General features: G+C 44.0%; 1 protein-coding gene across 1 annotated transcript in view; it reads left to right on the forward strand.

The window, feature by feature from the left end:
• Nucleotides 1–20,549, forward strand: part of SLC9A6 (solute carrier family 9 member A6) — a 77,014-nt gene that overhangs the window by 27,010 nt on the left and 29,455 nt on the right. Inside the window, exons 7-10 of the mRNA XM_049766652.1 lie at nt 7,420–7,566; nt 11,986–12,086; nt 12,723–12,811; nt 15,649–15,762. Of these exons, the coding sequence (XP_049622609.1) occupies nt 7,420–7,566; nt 11,986–12,086; nt 12,723–12,811; nt 15,649–15,762 (451 nt within the window). The remainder of the gene's footprint in view (nt 1–7,419; nt 7,567–11,985; nt 12,087–12,722; nt 12,812–15,648; nt 15,763–20,549) is intronic.

Raw genomic sequence — 20,549 nt, forward strand, 5'->3', positions numbered from 1 at the left:
GGATCAGCTGCATGCAAGGCAAACACCCTACTGCTGTGAAATATCTCTGGTCCCTAGACCCAGAATTTTACTCACCAGCAGAGCACTTACATTGTATACCTAAAACTCTGGGTACAATCTCGAGCATAACCACAACAACATCACTGGCTGGAGTGATAGTACAGTGGGTAGGGCTTTTGCCTTGCACATGGCCTACCGCGTTTGATCCCTGACATCTCAGATGTCTGTCAGGAGTAATTTCTGAGTGCAGAGTCAGGAGTAACCCCTGAGTGCCATCAGAAGGGAATGCCCCCCCAAATAAACACATAATGTCTAAAACTAATATTAATGTTAATCATAAGCACCTTCAGTGATTATAAGTGCAAAATGAAAGTTGTATGTGTTTTCTTTTCTCTTTGTTTTTTGAGCTGCACCTAATGTTGCTCAGGGCTTACTCCTGACTGTACTCAGGGATCACTCCTGTCAGGTCATGCCACGGATTGAGCCCAGGTTGGCTGTGAACAAGGCCAGTACCCTTCCCACTATACTATGTCTCTGGTGCTGTATTATTTGTTTTCTTTATTCCTGTTTTCCCTTCTCATTCTTGCTGCTGTTTGCAAAGTTCCCTTGGGATGCTGGCACTTGCACACTCAGACCTTGTGCTTGTCCGAGGCCTCCTCCCTTTCACTCATATCCATGCTTGCCGCTTGTCACATTTGTCAGCTGTGGGTCTCGCAGAGATTGTTCGTGAATTAAAGACAGGAAGACATGGATAATGAAGAGCAGCTGAATGGTGTGAAAGACAAAATATCACTGATAAGTTCTGTGTTTGGATAAGTAGCATTGTAGGGCAATGCCAGATCGTTGTCAGTTAAGGATAAAAAGGGAAATAGAAGGGATCATGTTTTCTTTTTTTTCTTTTCTTTTTTTTTTTTTTTTTGGTTTTTGGGCCACACCCAGTAACGCTCAGGGGTTACTCCTGGCTATGTGCTCAGAAGTTGCTCCTGGCTTGGGGGACCATATGGGACACCGGGGGATCGAACCACGGTCTGTCCAAGGCTAGCGCAGGCAAGGCAGGCACCTTACCTTTAGCGCCACCACCCGGCCCCTAGATCAGGTTTTCTTTTCAGGGGCATAGCTGACAGTGCTCAGGGGCTACCCTCAGCTTTGTGCTCATTGGTATTCAGGGAACCAGAGGTCTGACCTGAGGTTCTTGCAGAATATGTGTTTGGCCTTTGGAAGCATCTCTGTTGTCTTCTCTCATTACATGCATAGCACAGGACTCAATAAAGACCTGTTTCTGAAACTGTTGCATCTGAAAAATTAGTGACTCTTTTTTTTGGGGGGGGGGTGGGCCACACTCGGTAACGCTTAGGGGTTACTCCTGGCTATGCGCTCAGAAGTTGCTCCTGGCTTGGGGGACCATATGGGACTCCGGGGGATCCAACTGTGGTCTGTCCTAGGTTAGCGCTGGAAAGGCAGACATCTTACCTCTAGTGCCACCATGCCGGCCCCAAATCTATTTTTTTTTTTGGTTTTTGGTTTTTGGGTCACACCCGGCAGCGCTCCAGGATTACTCCTGGCTTCACGCTCTGAAATCACTTCTGGCAGACTCGGGGGACCATATGGGATGCCGGGATTCAAACCAATGACCTTCTGCATGTAAGGCAAACACCCTACCTCCATGCTGTCTCTCCAGCTGTGATTCTAAAGTGTCATAGTGGAGTTGCACCAGTGAATTCCTAGCCAGAAGCTGAAGGGAAAAACCAAGTGGTGTTGCTGATTGTGGGAAGTTAACAGTTTGGGTACTTAGCGATATATTAATTATCAACACCCTACCCCTGCCTCTTCAGGTGCATTACATAGAAGTACCTGACTGGGTGTGGAATTCTGTTACTTCATGTTCAGAGGTCTTTTGTCCTTTGTAAAGGAGTCCTGTTTGGCACTTAGTAGGAGGCTAAGGCAAGTCTTTGGAAAATGTATGTTGCAAGCTATTTTGTTTGTTGACTGTTGGATTAGCTGCTATTTTCTTTGTTAAAGTCAACACCTTAATCTGGTGAAGGCAAAGTGAACTGTTTTCCTCATACTTGTGGGTTGATCTCTGTATACTGACACAGTTGCATAATTTTGGGGCTGGAGTTGGGACTGCTGGAACAGCAGGTAGAACATTTTTCTTGCATGTGGCCAACCCAGATTCCAGTGTCAGAATTCCATATAGTCCCCTGAGCACTTTCAGGAGTGATATATTAGTGCAGAGCCATGAGTAACCCCTGAACACTGAAAACAAAAACAATAACAACAACAAAAAAGCAAATTGCATAGTGTTGTGTTATATGGACATAACAGTTAACTTGGATATCCACAGTTGCACATTTACCCTCAAAATATGTCTTTAGGGTAATTAATAATTTATAAAAAGGGAAGTACAGTGAATAAACAAACATTTCAGACAGGGTATGGCACAGGGCATGGCAAACATGCCATGAAATTCATGGCACTAACTTGCAAGTAGCTGACTTGGGTTCAGTCCCAAGTACCAACAGGACTGATTCCTCTCAGGTGTGGCCCCAAAACAATGAAGCCCAAACATGCAGACAAATTATTTTTTCGATTTTTTTTTTTGTTTTGGGGCCATACCTGGTGATGCTCAGGGATTACTCCTGGCTATGTGCTTAGATATAGCTCCTGGCTTGGGGTACCATATGGGATGCTGGGGATCGAACCCAGGTCTGTCTCGGCAGCCGCATGCAAGGCAAACGCCATACTGCTGTGCTATCACTCCGGCTCCTGGACAAATTATTTTTTAATATTTTTATTTTTTAATTTTTTATTTTTTTTGGTTTTTGGGCCACACCCGTTGACGCTCAGGGGTTACTCCTGGCTATGCGCTCAGAAGTTGCTCCTGGCTTGGGGGACCATATGGGACACCGGGGGATCGAACCGCAGTCCATCCTAGGCTAGCGCTGGCAAGGCAGACACCTTACCTCTAGCGCCACCACCCGGCCCCAATATTTTTATTTTGATCATAGTGGCTTACATATTGTTGACAATAATATTTTAGGTACATGTTAACTTAATATCAGGGGGATTCTCATCACCGAATTGTTCTCCCTACAGGGGGATTCTCATCACCGAATTGTTCTCCCTACACCTCCGTTCCCATCCTACCTTCCATATCTTCCTCCCTCACCCCCAGGGCTGCAAGAATACTAGTCTCCTCTATGACTAACTTGCTACTTAGTGGTCTTACACCTGTTTGGTCTTGGTTGTTCCCTTATTTCCTCCTTTAACTGGGAGGCGGGACTAGATAAAGTTACATATGCTGAAAATGGGCGGAGTCCTTCTAGAGGCTCTCATCATCGGTGGACAAGTGACGTGGACATGTTTCGGTTTTGTTTTGTGACCATACTTGTGGTCAGGGTGTGCTCAGGATTCACTTCTGGTGGTACTTGGGAACCATATGGTGGTACCAGGGATCAGATGCAGGCTTACTACTCACACAAGTATTTGCTCCTTTAACCCTTCTTAACTATTTAGTTAATAAGAGAAATTTGATAAGGAAAGGGATACAATATAGCTTTTTGGTACTGCTTGTATGTTTGAGGTCCTGGGTTTGATCCCCAACAGCACAACAATTTTTTAAAAGTTGTTAATGAGGGAGTGCCTGAGTCATAGTACAACAATAGGGCCTTTGTCTTTTGCACACAGCTGGCCTGGGTTTGACCCCTTGTATCCTATATGGTCTCCTGAGCCTTTCAGGAGTGATTTCTGTGTGCAAAATCAGGAGTAACTCCTGAGAACCAACAGGTATGGCCCCTAAACCACACATACAAAAATTATTATTATTAATTAATTATTAATGTATTATTATGATTAATAGAGCAACTATTAAATTTGCATGGACTAATCTAGCAGAAGCAATTTCAGAATTTATTCTGGGATCTTTGATTTTAGCCAGCATTTTGAAAACATTTGGAAGTCATCAGGTAAAAAGAAGGTTGTCATAACATTTGTTCTTCAGGTGACTTTATTTTTCTTTCAATGAATTATTTTTTAAAGCTCCCCTTCCTGCCCTTTCCTTTCTGCCCCCCCAAACACACATGCACACAGGGTTGTGTCTCGTGCATGTGTTCTTGGAGTCACCCATTCCAGTCACAACTGGTGCACACACGCCGGCAACCATATTTCAGTGGTACAGTAAGGCCCGGCTCCATTTGTGGCAGTGGGGTCCTGGAGTGGACCTGTCATAAAAATGGCACTGACATAAAGGACATTTTATATTTATTAAAGCCACATCAAATATCCTGGTCCCCTACCAGTGATTAATTGGTTACTATGAACACTTAGAGAGACATATTTAAAATCCTATGTTTAGATTGGGTCTCAGAAATGTCTGAATGTGGGGTGGGGAGAGTGATAGTGCAGCAGATAGGACATTTGCTTTGCATGCAAATTTCAACTCAAGTTCAGTCCCCAGCATCCCACATGGTCCCCCAACCCTGCCAGGAGTAATTTCTGAGTGTAGAACCAGGAGCAACCTGAGTGCTACAGGTGGCCCCCAAAAAAACAAAAGTCTAGATACCATTTCTAAAATTCAATGTTAGTGCTAGACTTTACTGAAATTAGGAAAAGTTAGGCAAATTCTCTGCTGCCCACGATCTCTGATGCAGAGATGTGCTCTCCCTTTTCCTAAATAAAGCTATTGTACTTCGCAAAAAATAACGAAAAATTAAAATGATGAGATTAATGTCCCTCCACTCTGACCCTTCTCAAAATATTCTCTGACCCTTCTTTATGTCATCTCCTTAGCAAATCAGGAATCATTTCTGATAGGTGTGAATGATTTTCTTTTCTTTTCTTTTTTTTTTTTTGGATTTTCGGGCCACACCCGTTTGATGCTCAGGGGCTACTCCTGGCTAAGCGCTCAGAAATTGCCCCTGGCTTGGGGGGACCATATGGGACTCCGGGGACCTTGGCTAGCGCTTGTAAGGTAGACACCTAACCTTTAGCGCCACCTCTCTGGCCCCGGTGTGAATGATTTTCATTATACGCTGCTCAGATGCTCTATTTTATTTCCTTGTGGTTCTCATCTGTTAAGTTTTAAGACGTCCATATGTTTCAGTTTGTCCACTTGTCCCTCAGTGATGCCACTGGGAGTCACCTAAGTGGTTCCCTTCCACATTCTGTTGAGAAATAGAGACCTTTAGAGGATGACTCTCTCTCCACATCAAGTGCAAGCTTCTTCCAGGTGGCAGCTACAAGACCAACCAGTTTGGTGTTGAAGATGAGCCTTCCTTGCAGTTTTTTAACCTCCTCAATCAGATTTTTCCATTTTAATTTGATCAGATTAGGCACCCAGTACGTGCAGCTTCTCTGCAGCGTCTGGAATTTCCATTGATTCTTTGATCTCACCTTTTGTTAAGATTCATGATCTCGGGCCCGGAGAGATAGCACAGCAGTGTTTGCCTCGCAAACAGCCGATTCAGGACCAAAGGTGGTTGGTTCGAATCCCAGTGTCCCATATGGTCCCCCGTGCCTGCCAGGAGCTATTTCTGAGCAAACAGCCAGGAGTAATCCCTGAGCACTGCCGGGTGTGGCCCAAAAACCAAAAAAAAAAAAAAAAAAAAAAAAGATTCATGATCTCTCTGATAGCCAAGAAATTTTTCTCTTCACTGAAGCAGCAGCTCCATGTCCTCAGATTCAGTTCCCTGTTCACAACGCATCTTAGAAAAGATGAGAAGAGAAAAAACAGAACCTCATTTTTTCTTCAAGCAGAATCTAGAGAGAATTCCCCTTTTGGCTAGTTTGACTTAGTAGAGAGATAAGTAAGTTTCCTTTCACATGATTAACAGTTTTGGGTTTGTTTTGGGGCCACACTTGGCAAAGCTCAGAAGTTACTCCTGGGTCTGCATTCAGGAATTACTCTGGTGTTGTTCAGGGATCCAAATAGGATGCAGTATATTGAACTCAGGTTGACCTGTGTGCAAGGCAAGTGCCCTCGCCGCAGTACTATCACGCCAGCCCCCATGATAAACTGTCCTCAATTATATATTGGGTCACAGTGCAAACTACTCATTTTTTCACTTGTGTATTATACATATTGTATGAGAACCCACTGTCCGTGTGCAAACTTTTGAGATAAAGGAGTTTAGGTTTTCACTATTTTATTGGATTATATATCTGCTGCTTATGCATATTCAGATCAAATTCTATTGTGCGTACTTTAGTCCTCGGTTGTTAGTAAATTCTCAGTATGTAAAAAAGTATCCTAAAATTTGGAGATTTTAATTTTGTTTGAGAAATTGTTTTTTTTCTTTAACTTCACCAGAATATTAGACAATATAAGGTGTCCATAGTATAATGAGCCCATTTTTTAATCCTCAACTCCTCAAAACATTACACTAATTACGGGAGAATTCATTATTTTCTGAGGAATCTGTTTTTGTACTGCCTTTCTCGGGCATTCTTTCTGTGTGGTCTTTTTGTCCCTTGATGTTTTAGAAAAAATTTGTCTCTCAATTAAGACAGACGAGAATTCATTTAGTAATGATGGCTGCTTTTGCCAAGGACCTGCTGGCAATGGCCATTTCTATTTCTTAATCGTATGTGTGTAACTGTTTTCAAGGAAGGATTTTTAGACCAGGTTTGGACTGCGAGTTCCAGATGTCGAGTCTCTCCTGTAATTACGTCTCCTGGTCTCTCGCAGAGTGACTTTTTTTCAGACTCCTGTGGCAGAGGATGCAGCTGGTTGCCCTCAAAGGACTGTTGAGTGGATTCTAATTCTTTGAAAAAGCCTTTCACATCCTTTTCATATAAGTCCATTTCACTGGATGAATGGATGTTAGGCATCGGCCCCATTCTGGGTTTCTGGAAATTGAAAGGGCACTTCAGTTGTCTTCCCCCACCCTATTACCAATAAAGAAAACCAAAGGTACTGAGCAATATTCTTAATAGTCTGAATCTTGGGCTGGAATGAAAGTGGACTTGCTCATTAGTTTGCTCACAATCCTGCGTTTGGACTTTCAGCCACTCATTATGTGTGACTCTTAAGCAGAGCCAGCAAAGAAGGGCCTGAACACAATGTCTCTGGAAATGGTGGGAAAGACTCCAGCGCAGCTTCCCTGCAGAAAACATTAAAATGTTCTACCTCCCCAAATTGCCCTTTTTGTGAAAGCTGAGTTCTCTTGCTAGCCGAAGCCACTGCAGGGTTTCTTTAGATTATTTTCCCCCTTGGGGGAAGAGGGGTTATCTTTTGTCCTTATTTTAGTGATTTAAATGCCCAAGTTTGGTTTTTCTTCCCTCTAAATCCTTCGGACTTCATCTTTCTGATTCTTTTTACACTGGAAAATGCTTGTTATTGTTTCTGTTAATCCTGTTTTGGAGTGTTTTTAGTGTTAAAGCCAGAGTGGCCACAGGATCAAGCAGATGTCTCTTTTGTAGGTCTATAGTGGCCTACCAGCCAGCTGGAGATAACAGCCACACCTTCGATGTCACAGCTATGTTCAAGTCCATTGGGATCTTCCTTGGGATCTTCAGCGGTTCTTTTTCCATGGGTGCTGCTACTGGAGTGGTGACGGCCTTAATATCCTTTGAACGTATTTATCTATTTTCCATAGCCACCGTGTTCAATGATCTCCTGTTAGTTCTGCTCTTGGAAGGAGTTGTCATTATTTATTTATTTATTTATTTTTTTGGTGTTTGGGTCACTCCCGGCAGTGCTCAGGGGTTACTCCTGGCTCCACGCTCAGAAATCGCTCCTGGTAGGCTCAGGGGGGGGGACCATATGGGACGCCGGGATTTGAACCAATGACCTTCTGCTTGAAAGGCAAACGCCTTACCTCCATGCTATCTTTCCGGCCCCCATCATTATTTATTTGAAGTAAAATAATTTTTTAAAGAAAAATAGAGAGAGAAAGAGAATGAGAACAAAAGGAGAACAAAGCACTGCAGGTTGCAAGAATGCACTGACTTGTAATTAATTACTTTATAATTTAGGACTTGATGAGAGAATATCAAGGTACTACCTTTGCCAGTAAGGAAATAACAGAATCTCATTTTGCACAGTGCTCCTTGCCCTCGCACTTTCATTACAAGTCCCATGAGACACAGTGACCCAGGGGAATTGAATCTGTTGGGTGGAGACTAACTCTTGAGAAAGGTGAGGCACTCCATTGGAGGGCATAGACAAAATGTATGATGGGGCAGAAGAGAGTTTATCTCAACTCACTGACTTTATCTCTAGAGTTCAAAGAAGCCACATTGTAGTTCTGGTACTGGCTTATTAGTAGAATAATTTTTACAAGTCATTCTTGGGTATTTATTTTTCCACACCCAGTGATGCTCAGGCCTTGCTCCTGGCTCTACATTCGGTGGTCACTCTTGGCCAGTTCGGAGAACCATATGGGACGCTGGGGATTGAAGCTAGGTAGACTGTATTCAAGGCAAACACCCTAACTGCTGTATTATTGCTCTGCCCAAATCATTATTTTTTATTCAAAAAACATTTATTTGTTTTGAGGTGGGGCACACCTAGTAGTGCTCAGGGCTTTCACCTGGTTCTGTGCTCAGAGGACTTACTTCTGACAGTGCATCGCTGGGACCATTATGTGTTCTCAGGGATCAAACTGGGGTCAGCCACTTGACTGTCTCTACTACCCCTTAAAAACCATGACTTGAGGGGCCGGAGCAGTGGCGCAAGCAGTAGAGTACTTGCTTTGCATACACTAACCTAGGATGGACCTCGGTTCGATGCCCTGGCATCCCAGGATCACTCTGTCAAGCCAGGAGCGATTTCTGAGCGCATAGTCAGGAGTAACACCTGAGCATCACAGGGTGTGCCCCCCAAATCCCCACCCCCCAAAAAATAAAAACCATGACTTGATGCTAAACACTGTGTTGTGGATTTCAAAGATAAAACAAGTGTTCCTGGGGCTGAAGAGATAGCACAGTGGTAGGGCATTTGTCTTGCATGAGGCTGACCCAAGGCAGACCTGGGTTCAATTCTTTTTTGTTTTTGTTTTTTTGGGCCACACCCATTTGACACTCAGGGTTTACTCCTGGCTATGCACTCAGAAATCGCCCCTGGATTGGGGGGACCATATGGGACGCTGGGGGATTGAACCGCGGTCCCTCCTACACTAGCGCTTGCAAGGCAGACACCTTACCTCTAGCGCCACCTTCCCGGCCCCCTGGGTTCGATTCTTGGCATCCCATATGTCTCCCAAGCCTGCCAGGAGTGATTTCTGAGTGTGGAGCCAAGAGTAACTCCTGAGCACTGCTGAGTGTTGTCCCAAAACTACAACAACAACAACAACAACAACAACAACAACAACAACAACAAATGTTCCTGGAGTTTCCTGTGTTAATGCAGATGAGGTCACCTCCTGGGACTTCCATGAAGGAAAGTGACACTAGATCAGAAATTCCCAAATGTACTTGGCTACTGTCCCCTTTTCAGGAAGAAAATAACTCAGCACCTCCTCTTTGAAATCTTTACTTTAAGTGAACAGAGTGTATTTCTTGCCAGTAACACCCCAGGCTATGACTGCCCCAAGGGGCAAGGGTCACTGACGACTTTGGATTTTTGTTTGTTTGGGGGGGTCATACTCAGTGGTGCTCGGGGCTTAATGGTGGCTCTCTGCATTCAGGAATTACCCTTGGCAGTGCAGTGCGTGGGGGACCATATGAGATGCCAGGGATCTAGCCCAGGTCCGCCACATGCAAGCACTTGACCACTGTACTATTGTTCTGGCTGGATATCACTTACTCTGGGAAACACAAGTAGATCAGGGCTTTTTAAAAATTTATTGAATCACTGTGAGTTACAAAGTTTTGATGATTGAGTTTCAGGTGTACAATGTTCGAGCACCCATTCTTTCACCAGTGTCCTCAGTTTCCCTTCATCCCTACCCCCAGACTATCTCTATAGCAGGCATGATTACTATGACTGTTGGAGGGAAGTGGTTACTCTGGAACAGAACTGGGTGGTGAAAGTAGGTAAAGTGCTAAACACGATACACTCTCAATAACAGTATTGCAAACCACAGTGACTAAAAGGATTGGGGCTTTTTCCACTGAAATCCCTTTCACCTGATACTTTTTTTACACAGAACTGGATATATAAGTACCTAAAATAGGCATACAAATCAAACACTGAAGATCAGTTTTAAGGGAATCTAAAGTAAAGCAAAATTTTTGCAGCTCCCATATTCAGTCACTGACCCCTTGGGGTTAGGCCTGTAATTGAATAATATTTAATTGAAGAGAGGCCATGTCCAGCCTGATTCTGTGTTCAGGAATCCCTTCTTGCAGGGCTTAGGGGGCCATGGATGTTGCTAGGGATAGACCAGGATTGGCCATGTGCAATGGCAGTGTCTTAAGTTCTACTATTTCTCTGTACCCCCCATTTATGATTTGGATTAGATCATCTCTAAGGAACTTCCAGCTCTAAAACTTCTGTGATATTTAATTTTTATTTAAAATTTTAAATTATTTAATTTTTTTGTTAAAATTTTTTTCTTTGTTTTTTGGGTCACACCCATCAGCACTCAGGGGACCATATGGGATGCCAGGAGTCAACCACTGTTCTTCTGCGTGCAAGACAAACACCTTACCTCCATGCTATTTCTCCAGCCCCAGTTTTAAAAATAATTTTATTAAAATTTATTAGTTTGGGGCCGGGCGGTGGCGCTAGAGGTAAGGTGCCTGCATTGCCTGCGCTAGCCTAGGACGGACCGCGGTTCGATCCCCCGGTGTCCCATATGGTCCCCCAAGCCAGGAGCGACTTCTGAGCGCATAGCCAGGAGTAACCCCTGAGCGTCACTGGGTGTGGCCCAAAAACCAAAAAAAAAAAATTATTAGTTTAATTTTAATTTTATTTTAAAATTATTTTATTAACATTTAATTTTTTTGTTTTTTTGGGTTACACCCATTTGATGCTCAGGGGTTACTCCTGGCTAAGCACTCAGAAATCGCCCCTGGCTTGGGGGGGACCATATGGGACGCTGGGGGATCGAACCGCGGTCCTTCCTTGGCTAGCGCTTGCAAGGCAGACACCTTACCTCTAGCGCCACCTCTCCGGCCCAAAAATTTAATATTTTTAATTTAATTATTATTATGGTATTTGGGTGGGTAAAGGCACACCCCGCATTGCTCAGGATTTACTTCTGGCTCTGTGCATAGGGATCACTGGTGGCATTACTTGGTGGGCCATATGAATCTGAGGATCGAATTCTTACTGGCTACACACAAGCAGTCATCATACTTCTGGACTCCACCAGCTACTAAAAACTTCCAAAAGACTTTATTATTAAATACAGCAATTTTTCGAAGGGTCTCCCAAGTTTGATTTACTCAACCTTGAGCTGGAAAAAAGCTGTGTTATCCCATTGTGCGGGTGGATGGAGGCAGAAAAAGGTAGTAAAACATATGGGAGGAGCCAGGTCAGCTAGTATTTCTTCTCTCTTCCCCATTCCAAGTTCCGTGAGGGAAGGAGCTCTAGCTGCTAATGTTTCTGTTACAGTACATGGTTCTGGAATTCTGGTACAAGATTCCCCACCCAGGTATTGAATGGCTTGACCAGAGACCTTCCCCCTGGCAACTAGCAAATGTGTTTTCAGCTGGTGGAAATCAGTGACTTGCCTGAATTTTCTTCACTAGTGTGTGACGATCAAATCAAGCGGAATTCCCAAAGCTGCCCATCAGATAGGTAACACCCACAAACTGCTTGTCACTAGAGAATTGCTCCCTTTGCAAAAGAATCGAGTTGACATTTTGGATGTCTCTGTGTGGTTTCTGGCAAGGCCGCCAAACAGACAGACCCACAGAGCGCTCCCTTGCAGTCAGAAGGCTGTGTTTCTTTCCTTGGTCGCGTCCCTGTTCTGTGACATTGGTTTAGAGAGGCCCAAGAGCCTATCTTTCACTTCCATGCCTTGCCACGACTTCTTTTTTCCAGTCCCACTTCTGTATTCCAAGATTCTGTTACCAACCTTGACCATCTTACGTGACCAAGTTCACCAAATTGCGCGAGTTCCAGCTGCTGGAGACGGGCCTGTTCTTCCTGATGTCCTGGAGCACCTTCCTCCTGGCTGAGGCCTGGGGCTTCACAGGTTCGTCACCCTTTGGGAGTGAGCACTTCCTTGCAGGGACTGATTCAGCCAGTCGTGGATTGGAAAGGTTTGAATTTTCAAGAAGCGTGCCTTACAAAGTTATTGGGAGTGAAGTTTTAGACATTGAATGTCCTAACACTAACCCCACCAGCTATGTTAACTCTCCCCCCACCCAAATCCCCAAGTTCTTCCCACCATACCCCAGCTTGCCACCTTGACTGGTGCTGATTAAAGTTTGGGGGGGTTGTAGTTGGGGTCTTATGATGTCAATGTTCTTGACTGTATGCTTTCTCTCCTCCCACTTTACAAGTGGACCTGAGACAGACCTCTGAGCCCTGCTCCCCTATAACTTCTCTTTCTCATCTTCTTACTCTCCTCCCTTAATATGTTTTCTCCCTGTCTTTTTTTCTACAAATGCCCCACTAGTCTAGTGTGTGAACACAGGTACTAGCATTGGGGTGCATGCCATCGATTTAGAATTTAATCACAGTTTTATATTGAAAGTGGCTCCTTTTAACCTGGAAAATAACAACTAGAAATGTGCACACTAAACATTTTTATCTTCTAGAATATAAGACTCAGAATAAAAGTGGTCGCTCGCTCTTCAGGTCTATTTGGAACACTTTGTCTTTACAGGTGTGGTTGCTGTGTTGTTTTGTGGCATCACTCAGGCCCATTATACATATAATAATTTGTCCACGGAGTCTCAGCATAGAACTAAACAGGTAAGAGAGACTATCATCTCTTTTTTTGGGTGGCACTCTTTTGGGGGCCACAATCAGTGGTGCTCAGGGGTTACTCCTGATTTTACACTCAGGAATTACTCCTGGCAGTACTTGGGGGACACGGGATGACACAGATCAAACTCAGATTGGTCCTGAGCAAGGCAAGTGCCCTACCCACTATACTGCCTCTCTAGCCTAAGAAACTCACTTGTGAATGAACATTTTGTTTGTTTTTGGGACACAGCCAATAGCACTTTAGAATTACTCCTGGCAGGCTCAGGGAACCACATGGAGGCTAGGGATGGAAATCAGATCAGCTGCATGCAAGGCAAATGTCCTACCCACTGTGCATTTGCTCTGGCCCCTGTGAATGAACTTTTTTGTGGGGGTTCTAGGACTGAACCTGGTGGTACTTTTACCTGGTCCTGGGCTCCTGTAGTTGTCAGGGATCTATGTAGCTAGGGTTCTGGGACACCACAGCCCTATTCTAGCTAAGCAGCTGCTATGTTATATTATTTCTCTGCTCCTCAACTTTTCTTCTTTTACAGTGAAACAATTCCTATTTTGGTAAAAGAATTTTTTTTGAGCTGTTCACGTTTTTTCTCATGGTATTTTCCAAGCTGCAGTGATCAGCAGATAAGCTCCAGGTTATAATTGTGTTGATCAGTCAATTATCTTCCTGGTCTTCTTTCTAATGGCCTTAAAAGTACCTTCCTGGAGTTTACAAAACTATAGCCACAGGCACACTAGATTTTCTTTGACATCCCTCTTTTGTGTGTCTGGCATTTGTTGGTGGTGGATTTTTTTTTTGTTTGTTAGTTTGTTTTTAACCAGATCCTTCACCAACCTTGAGGCTCAAATGAAGGAATGTACATTAAGTTTTAGATATGCCTGCTGCACACTTCTCTTTTGCAAACCTAACTTTTATGTAAACTAAGGAAGTCCCAAATCCACACTACTTGCTTTCTTGTGGTCTGAAAGCTGAACAGGAACCTGAACCAGATATATCTTTGAGGTGTGCCTGTTTTGCCTTGTGATATCAACTAGATGGGCTGCTGATCCAGCTGGTCAGGTCAAATACCCTGTGATGCAGAGATTAACTTCAGTCTTTCAGGGCTTGGAAAGCTGCTCTGTTTCCTGGAATGTCCAGCACGTCAGTTCTTGGGCTTCACAGAATGTGCTAGAGAGCAGCCACTTGGGCTTTGTGGAGAGCATTGGAGAGAGAATAGCACAACATTTTCTAGTCCAGATCTATGGGACACACACATGAGCAGTACAGGATATTTGTGTTAGAAACAAATGTGTGGCTGTACTGAGAAACCAAATCTTTGTGTACACTGTCAGATTAGCCTGGAAAAGGCTTACATTCAATTACAGGAGCAAAGGTACTTTTTTTTCTTCTAGAGCCACATCATTTTTTTCTTGTTTTTTAGGGCCACACCTGGTGGTGCTAAGGGCTTTACTCCTGGTGGCTCTCAGGTGACTTTATGGGGCACACAGGGATTGAATCCAGGTCAGCCAAGTGCAAAGCCCTACCTGCTGTACAATTTCTCAGGCCCCAAGGGCCACACTTTTTGGTATAGTTATCCTATTCCCCTTAAGAAGTAGTCGAACCCCTCGCCCCAATATATTTGGGTTACAGGTTCATATTACAGATTAATTCATTGCTGTAATGAGAAAGTTGGCTGGGGACATAGTGTTTCTAGGAAGTGAAACAGCAAATAAGCCTACCAGATGAGGTATTTCCAGTCTTGGTGATGCAAAGTTTGTGGATGTTAAAGCCCCTCCATTCCTTCCATCCTTAGACTTGGTGTCTCTGATCATATCGCATATACAGTGACAGAGGAGGGGGAAGTGGTTTGAGGCTTGAGGAGCTAGAAAGGGTAAACCTAGACTTATGGAGGAATTCAGATAGCTCTAGGGGAAATGATACCCCCTCAGGGCAGGATCCCACAAGCAATCAAACGCCCTGCCCCCTGCACTCTCTCCAGCCCCTCGGTCATGTTGTAAATGAAGATAATAATAGTGCCTGGTTCATAGAGTTGTGGGGAAGTTAAAATGATATCAGGCACATAGAGTCTTTAGCATGATATTGGGCATATAGTAAAAGCTAGATAAACTTCCCTGTGATCCAGTAAAACAGTCTAAAAAATAAGTGATTAGGCAGTGTTGAGAGCAGGCCGAGGGGAGGCAGGCAGACAACAGAGAGGACACAACTCAAAGCCAGAAGACTGAATGAGAGATAAGGCCAATGTATTGAATCATGCCTTGCTCCTGGAGCTTATAAAGAGAGGGGTGTCTTGAAAGTGCCATTTCCAGAGAGATATGCTATTTTCCAGTTTATTAGGTGAGTACAGAAAATGGCAGTGGCAGGGGTACCAGTTAAGGTTCTTGAGATAGCATCATCGTGGGAGGCAATGGTATGGTATATTAAGCATTTGGTAGACTAAGACAGTGGCAGAGACTTTCCAGAAGAAACATTGGCATGGTCAGGTATGAGGCTCTGTGGTGGAGCACATGCTTCTCGTGTGCAGCTCTGGGGTGAATACCTAGCACTGCACACAAAGAACAAAAAAGATTCATAGGGTTGAGGGAAGGAGGATAAGAATGACCAACTGCGGGGGTTGGAGAACGGAAGTCAAATGGGGAACAAATAGGGGAGATTTCTGACTTTTTCTGTTGAACTCAAATTTGCATTTCTACATTTGCTGCCATCCAAATCATATTTTTGGGGTCTATAAATGAGTGGCACACATTTCTGTGGCTGAATTAAATCTCTTGGTTGTTGAAGTTTTTAAATCATTAACTGGACTAATCTTTTTTGGCTTTCTTTGCAGTTGTTCGAGCTTCTCAATTTCTTGGCAGAGAATTTCATCTTCTCCTACATGGGCCTGACGCTCTTCACCTTTCAAAACCACGTCTTTAATCCAACATTTGTAGTAGGAGCTTTTGTATCCTTTAAAATGTGAGCTGTTTTGACAAATGTCTTCTACAGGGGAGAAGTGTGTTTGTTAAAAGGCATGATTGATAACAATGTGTTTAGCAGCAGTTGAGTAGGACCAGGACTGATAATACAAGGCACTTGCCTTGAATGCAGCTGACTCTGGTTTGATCTCTGGCACCACAGATGGTCCCCAAGCACCACCAGTAATAGGAATAATCCTAAAGCATAGAGAGCTGGGAATAATCCATTTGCACTGCCAGATGTAGCGCCCTTAAAAAACAGTGCATCTGAGGAGGTAGTTCAATGGGTTGGAGCTCATGTTTTGCATGCAGGAGGCCAGGCTTCCCAGTACCACATGATCCCCTGGGTCCTTAATTGTGAATAGCTTCAGAGTACCTTTGGGTATGGTGCAACAACAAAACAAAGATACATTTAAATATATTTTTCCCTTAAGTAAAATAAGGATTTCCATTCTTTTCTGTTTTCTTCATGTGCTTTTTATTTTGTGCACAAATAATCCAGGTTCAAGTGGGGGGAGTCTGAAGTTGTGCAAAACTCCAAAAGATAGAATGGTTTGCTGTCAACATTATTAAAGAGAAGTGAGAGAGGGGCTGGAGAGATAGCATGGAGGTAAGGCATTTGCCTTGCATGCAGAAGGACGGTAGTTCGAATCCCAGCATCCAATATGGTCTCCTGAACTTGCCAGGAGCGATTTCTGAGCATAGAGCCAGGAGTAACCCCTGAGCGCTGCTGGGTGTGACCCAAAAACAAAAAAAAAATTTCAAAAAAAAGAGAAGTGAGAGAGTAGATTTCAAGGAAGTGTTCTCATTGTATGATTGAGTGATAGTTGAAAGATCCTAGGAAGAAGAGGCACCACCTCCAATTGAGTCTTTATGAACCATTTGAAAGGGCAAAGGAGCTGAGTGCATGGGAGAGGAATCAGTAGTGGTGCTATCCTGAGAACTGAATCCTAAGCATATTGGGAGGGCAGGCTAGGTAGAGAGGAAGGACTTCCTGTTTGATGGCTACTGTGTATTATCTGCACACTAAGGAAGATCTGCTAAGTGAACTAGGAGTCAGTAACCCATCAGTTGGTTGTAGAACCCAGTATCTCCAAACAGAAGCTTCAAAACAACAGATGTGTATCGTTATGCAGCTACTGGGTGTGAGGAATCCTGGAGCAGCACAGCTGGGTGGTTTTCATGAGGTGGCAGTCACACTCTGGGATGGGATAGGCTGCTGACTGGTATCTACAATTCATTGACACATGAGCTTCATTCATGGGTTGCTTCCCAACAGACATTCCCCTAGAGGGAGCCAGCTCATAGGGAACAAATGTGGAAGCCGAAGTCTTAGAAGTGACACACAGTGGTCATTTCTGCCGTATGTTGTTGGTCAAGTAGACCAACTGTGGTACACTGTAAGCAAGGACTACTCAAGGGTGTGTATAATAGAAGGTAGGCATCATTGGGACTCCTTTGAGTCAAGCTTTCTCTGTATAGGAGTTTGGAAAGGTTGGGTAGTCAGCAGTAAAAATAACATCTGAGGACTGTGAAGTAGGTAAAAAAGCACACAGGCTAATAGGGAGAACAGTCTCCCCCATTATAAGACTTTGTCTAAGACCACTTAGCTATTAAGATTGGGCCAAAGATAGTCCATACCAGCTAGCTTTGCAATTCTGTCAAATAAGTGCCCTGTAACAGAAGTGAGTGAATACAGGATGTTGAAAAGAACATTGTTTTGATGTAGTGAAAGAAGGAGAGGACTATTTCAAGAGAAAGTAGAGAAAGGGACAGACATTGCTCAAAGTGCTGAGCTCATGCTTGTGTGCAAGAGGACCAGGTTTGATCCTCAGCACTGCATGGTCCCCTAAGCACTGGACTGAGAGAGTAGACCTTGAGAATAGCCATGTCCTGCCTGAAAACCAAAAGGAAAAAATAGACCCTTTCAGCTAGGAGTGGTATCTTCCAGTAAATTACCAAAATGACCAGCACACAGGGAAAGAGGAGGGGCACCTGCTGTATGTTCTTCAGGCCTTTTTAGAAAACATTGTGCTGTTCCTTTGGCCACATACATGCCATCTGCAAAAGCAGTGATAGCATAGACATAAAGGGAATGGACACTGTCCATAAGGGAGTGCCCTGCATATGCTATCTTAGCAAAACTGGAAGAGCAGTGTTCCCCAGCATGCTGTTGGCATGGTCGTAAACAGACAAGCAAAGGGCAGGATTCTTGCCCAGAGAACAAATGTTCGTATTGAGCATGGTCCATACTCATGGTGTCAAGACCACTTCCTGAACCAATTGAAGGGACCATCAGGAGCCAGAGAGAAAGGGTCTTGGGCTCAACTGAAGTGCAAGCTGCTTTGCCCAGGGAAACACACTTGTGAGAATAAGTGGGAAGGAGGAGCCTGACCAGCTGGATCCTATTCCCCGTGAGTTCATGGCCTGAGAAGGGTTTATTTTTGAAGTAAAAGACCTCTGAACTAAACCCAAGAGAAAAAGTAAAGGAATCTTTGGTCTGGAGTCCAAGTACCGAACAAGAATGTTCCAGGTGTGGTACATAAAGGGGAAGCATGTAAGGGAGATTATGATAGGAGAGAGAGAGGGAGGAGAGCATGAATATGGATGAGATTGAATTAGTGATTTTCAAAAGTTTTTTAAATTCAAGATTTTGCGAAAGAGATTAGCAGAAATCTTTTTAAAATTAAACTCTTAAGTAGGATCTCCGTTATAAAGTGGGGTATTACCAAAATGTCATTTAGCAGAGTCCTAGTCTGCTGGGAATGAGCTTCATGCAAAAAAGATAAAGCTCTATTAATAAGAGAAGAACCTTACATGGAAAACTTCCACGAGGTCAGCAACTTCATACCCTGTGAGTCTTAGAGGAACTTGGGTAGGGGAGCAGTCCCATGGTTTCATCAATTCTCTGTACATAGAAATAAGGCTTCACATTCTCCCCAAGTTTCTGAATTTGTTAAGAATTGAAATTTTGGGGGCCTTGCATGCAGCCAGCCAATCTAGGACGGACCTTGGTTCGATCCTCTGCATCCCATATGGTCCCCTGAGCCAGGAGTGATTTCTGAGCACATAGCCAACACATAGCCTGAGCATAACAGGGTGTGGCCCAAAAAGCCAAAAAAAAAAAAAAAAAAAAAAGAAACGTCTGGGACCAGAGAGATCTGACAGGGTCACAGTGGTTCAACTCCCAGCATCACATGCAGTGGTCCTCAAACTATGGCCTGCGGGCCACATATTGTATTTGTATCTGTTTTGTTTCTTCATTGCAAAATAAGATATATGCAGTGTGCCTAAGAATTCGTTCATAAGTTTTGTTTTTACTATAGTCAGACCCTCCAATGGTCTGAGGGACAGTGAACTGGCTCCCTGTTTAAAAAGTTTGAGGACCCCTGAGCCATAGAGTCTCCTAAATACCACCAGGACTGACTCATGAGCACCTCCAGTTGTATTCCCCCAAATAGAAAAGAATTGGAGTTTTTTGAAATAAAATCTTTTTTTTTTTTTTTGTGATTTTTGGGTCACACCCAGCAGTGCTCAGGGGTTATTTCTGGCTCCAGGCTCAGAAATTGCTCCTGGCAGGCACAGGGGACCATATGGGGCGCCGGGATTTGAACCGATGACCTCCTGCATGAAAGGCAAACGCCTTACCTCCATGCTATCTCTCCGGCCCCTGAAATAAAATCTTATCTTGAAAAATAGTCAACAGCAAAGAGTTGTTGCCTTTCTGACTCTCCTTTGGCCATATTTTTGTTTTTTTCTGTGACAGTTTACTGCTCTCAGCCACTACCACACAAATCATTCTAGCCTTCTTACCCTGCTGATCCGTCCCTTGGTCTCATCCATCCATTTACTGAACAGTACAGTTCCAGCAAACATCACAGTTTCAGAATTACTGAAGTGCTGTCCTTGGAAGTAGTTTGATTTTTTTGAGGGGGTGGTTTCTGTTGGGTCCCACCTAGAGGTGTCAGGGGCTATTCTTGGTGCTGTGCTCTGGGATCATGCCTAATGGTATTCAGGGAAGCACATGGTGGCAGGGATCGATCATGCAAGGCCTGAGCTCCTATGCCATCGCTCCTCTATACCATTGTCTTTCAATGGTACACAAATGGGGCACAAATGGTACACAAATGGTACACAAATGGGGCACAGTTTATGTGCAGTTGCTTTTGCCTTTAGTCGACCCATACAGATTGGCACTTTAAAAATCACTCTCAGAGGGGCCTGAGTGATAGCACAGTGGTAAGGCATTTGCCTTGCACGTGGCTGACCCAGGATGGACCCAAGTTAGACTCCCGGCACCCCACATGGTCTGCTGAACCTGCCAGGAACAATATCTGATCATAGAGCCCAGGAGTAACCCCTGAGCACCACCCCCAAATTACAACCCCTTAAATTATGATATCAATAGGAAGTACATGGACTCTCTAGGGCAGGGGTCTCAAACTCAATTTTACCTGGGGGCCGCAGGAGGCAAAGTCGGGATGATCCTTGAATGCAAAGTCAGTAGTAAGCCTTGAACATTGGGGGTGTGATCCAAACAACTAAAACAAAACAAAACAAAAAATATTCTTCTAGGGCAGGGCCACAAAATGTTGTACAGAGGGCCACAAACAGCCCCGAGAGCTGTGAGTTTGAGACCCCTGCTCTAGGGCTTAAAGTGACTTATTTTTTAGGGTGCACTTTCACCCACAGTGCTCAGTGATGCTCTGTTGACCTTCAAACAAATGACACTCATACTATCCATTTTCACATTTCCTTAAGTCAGTACTTTATT

The sequence above is a fragment of the Suncus etruscus genome, chromosome X (genome assembly GCF_024139225.1).
Source record: "Suncus etruscus isolate mSunEtr1 chromosome X, mSunEtr1.pri.cur, whole genome shotgun sequence".
NCBI lineage: Eukaryota > Metazoa > Chordata > Mammalia > Eulipotyphla > Soricidae > Suncus > Suncus etruscus.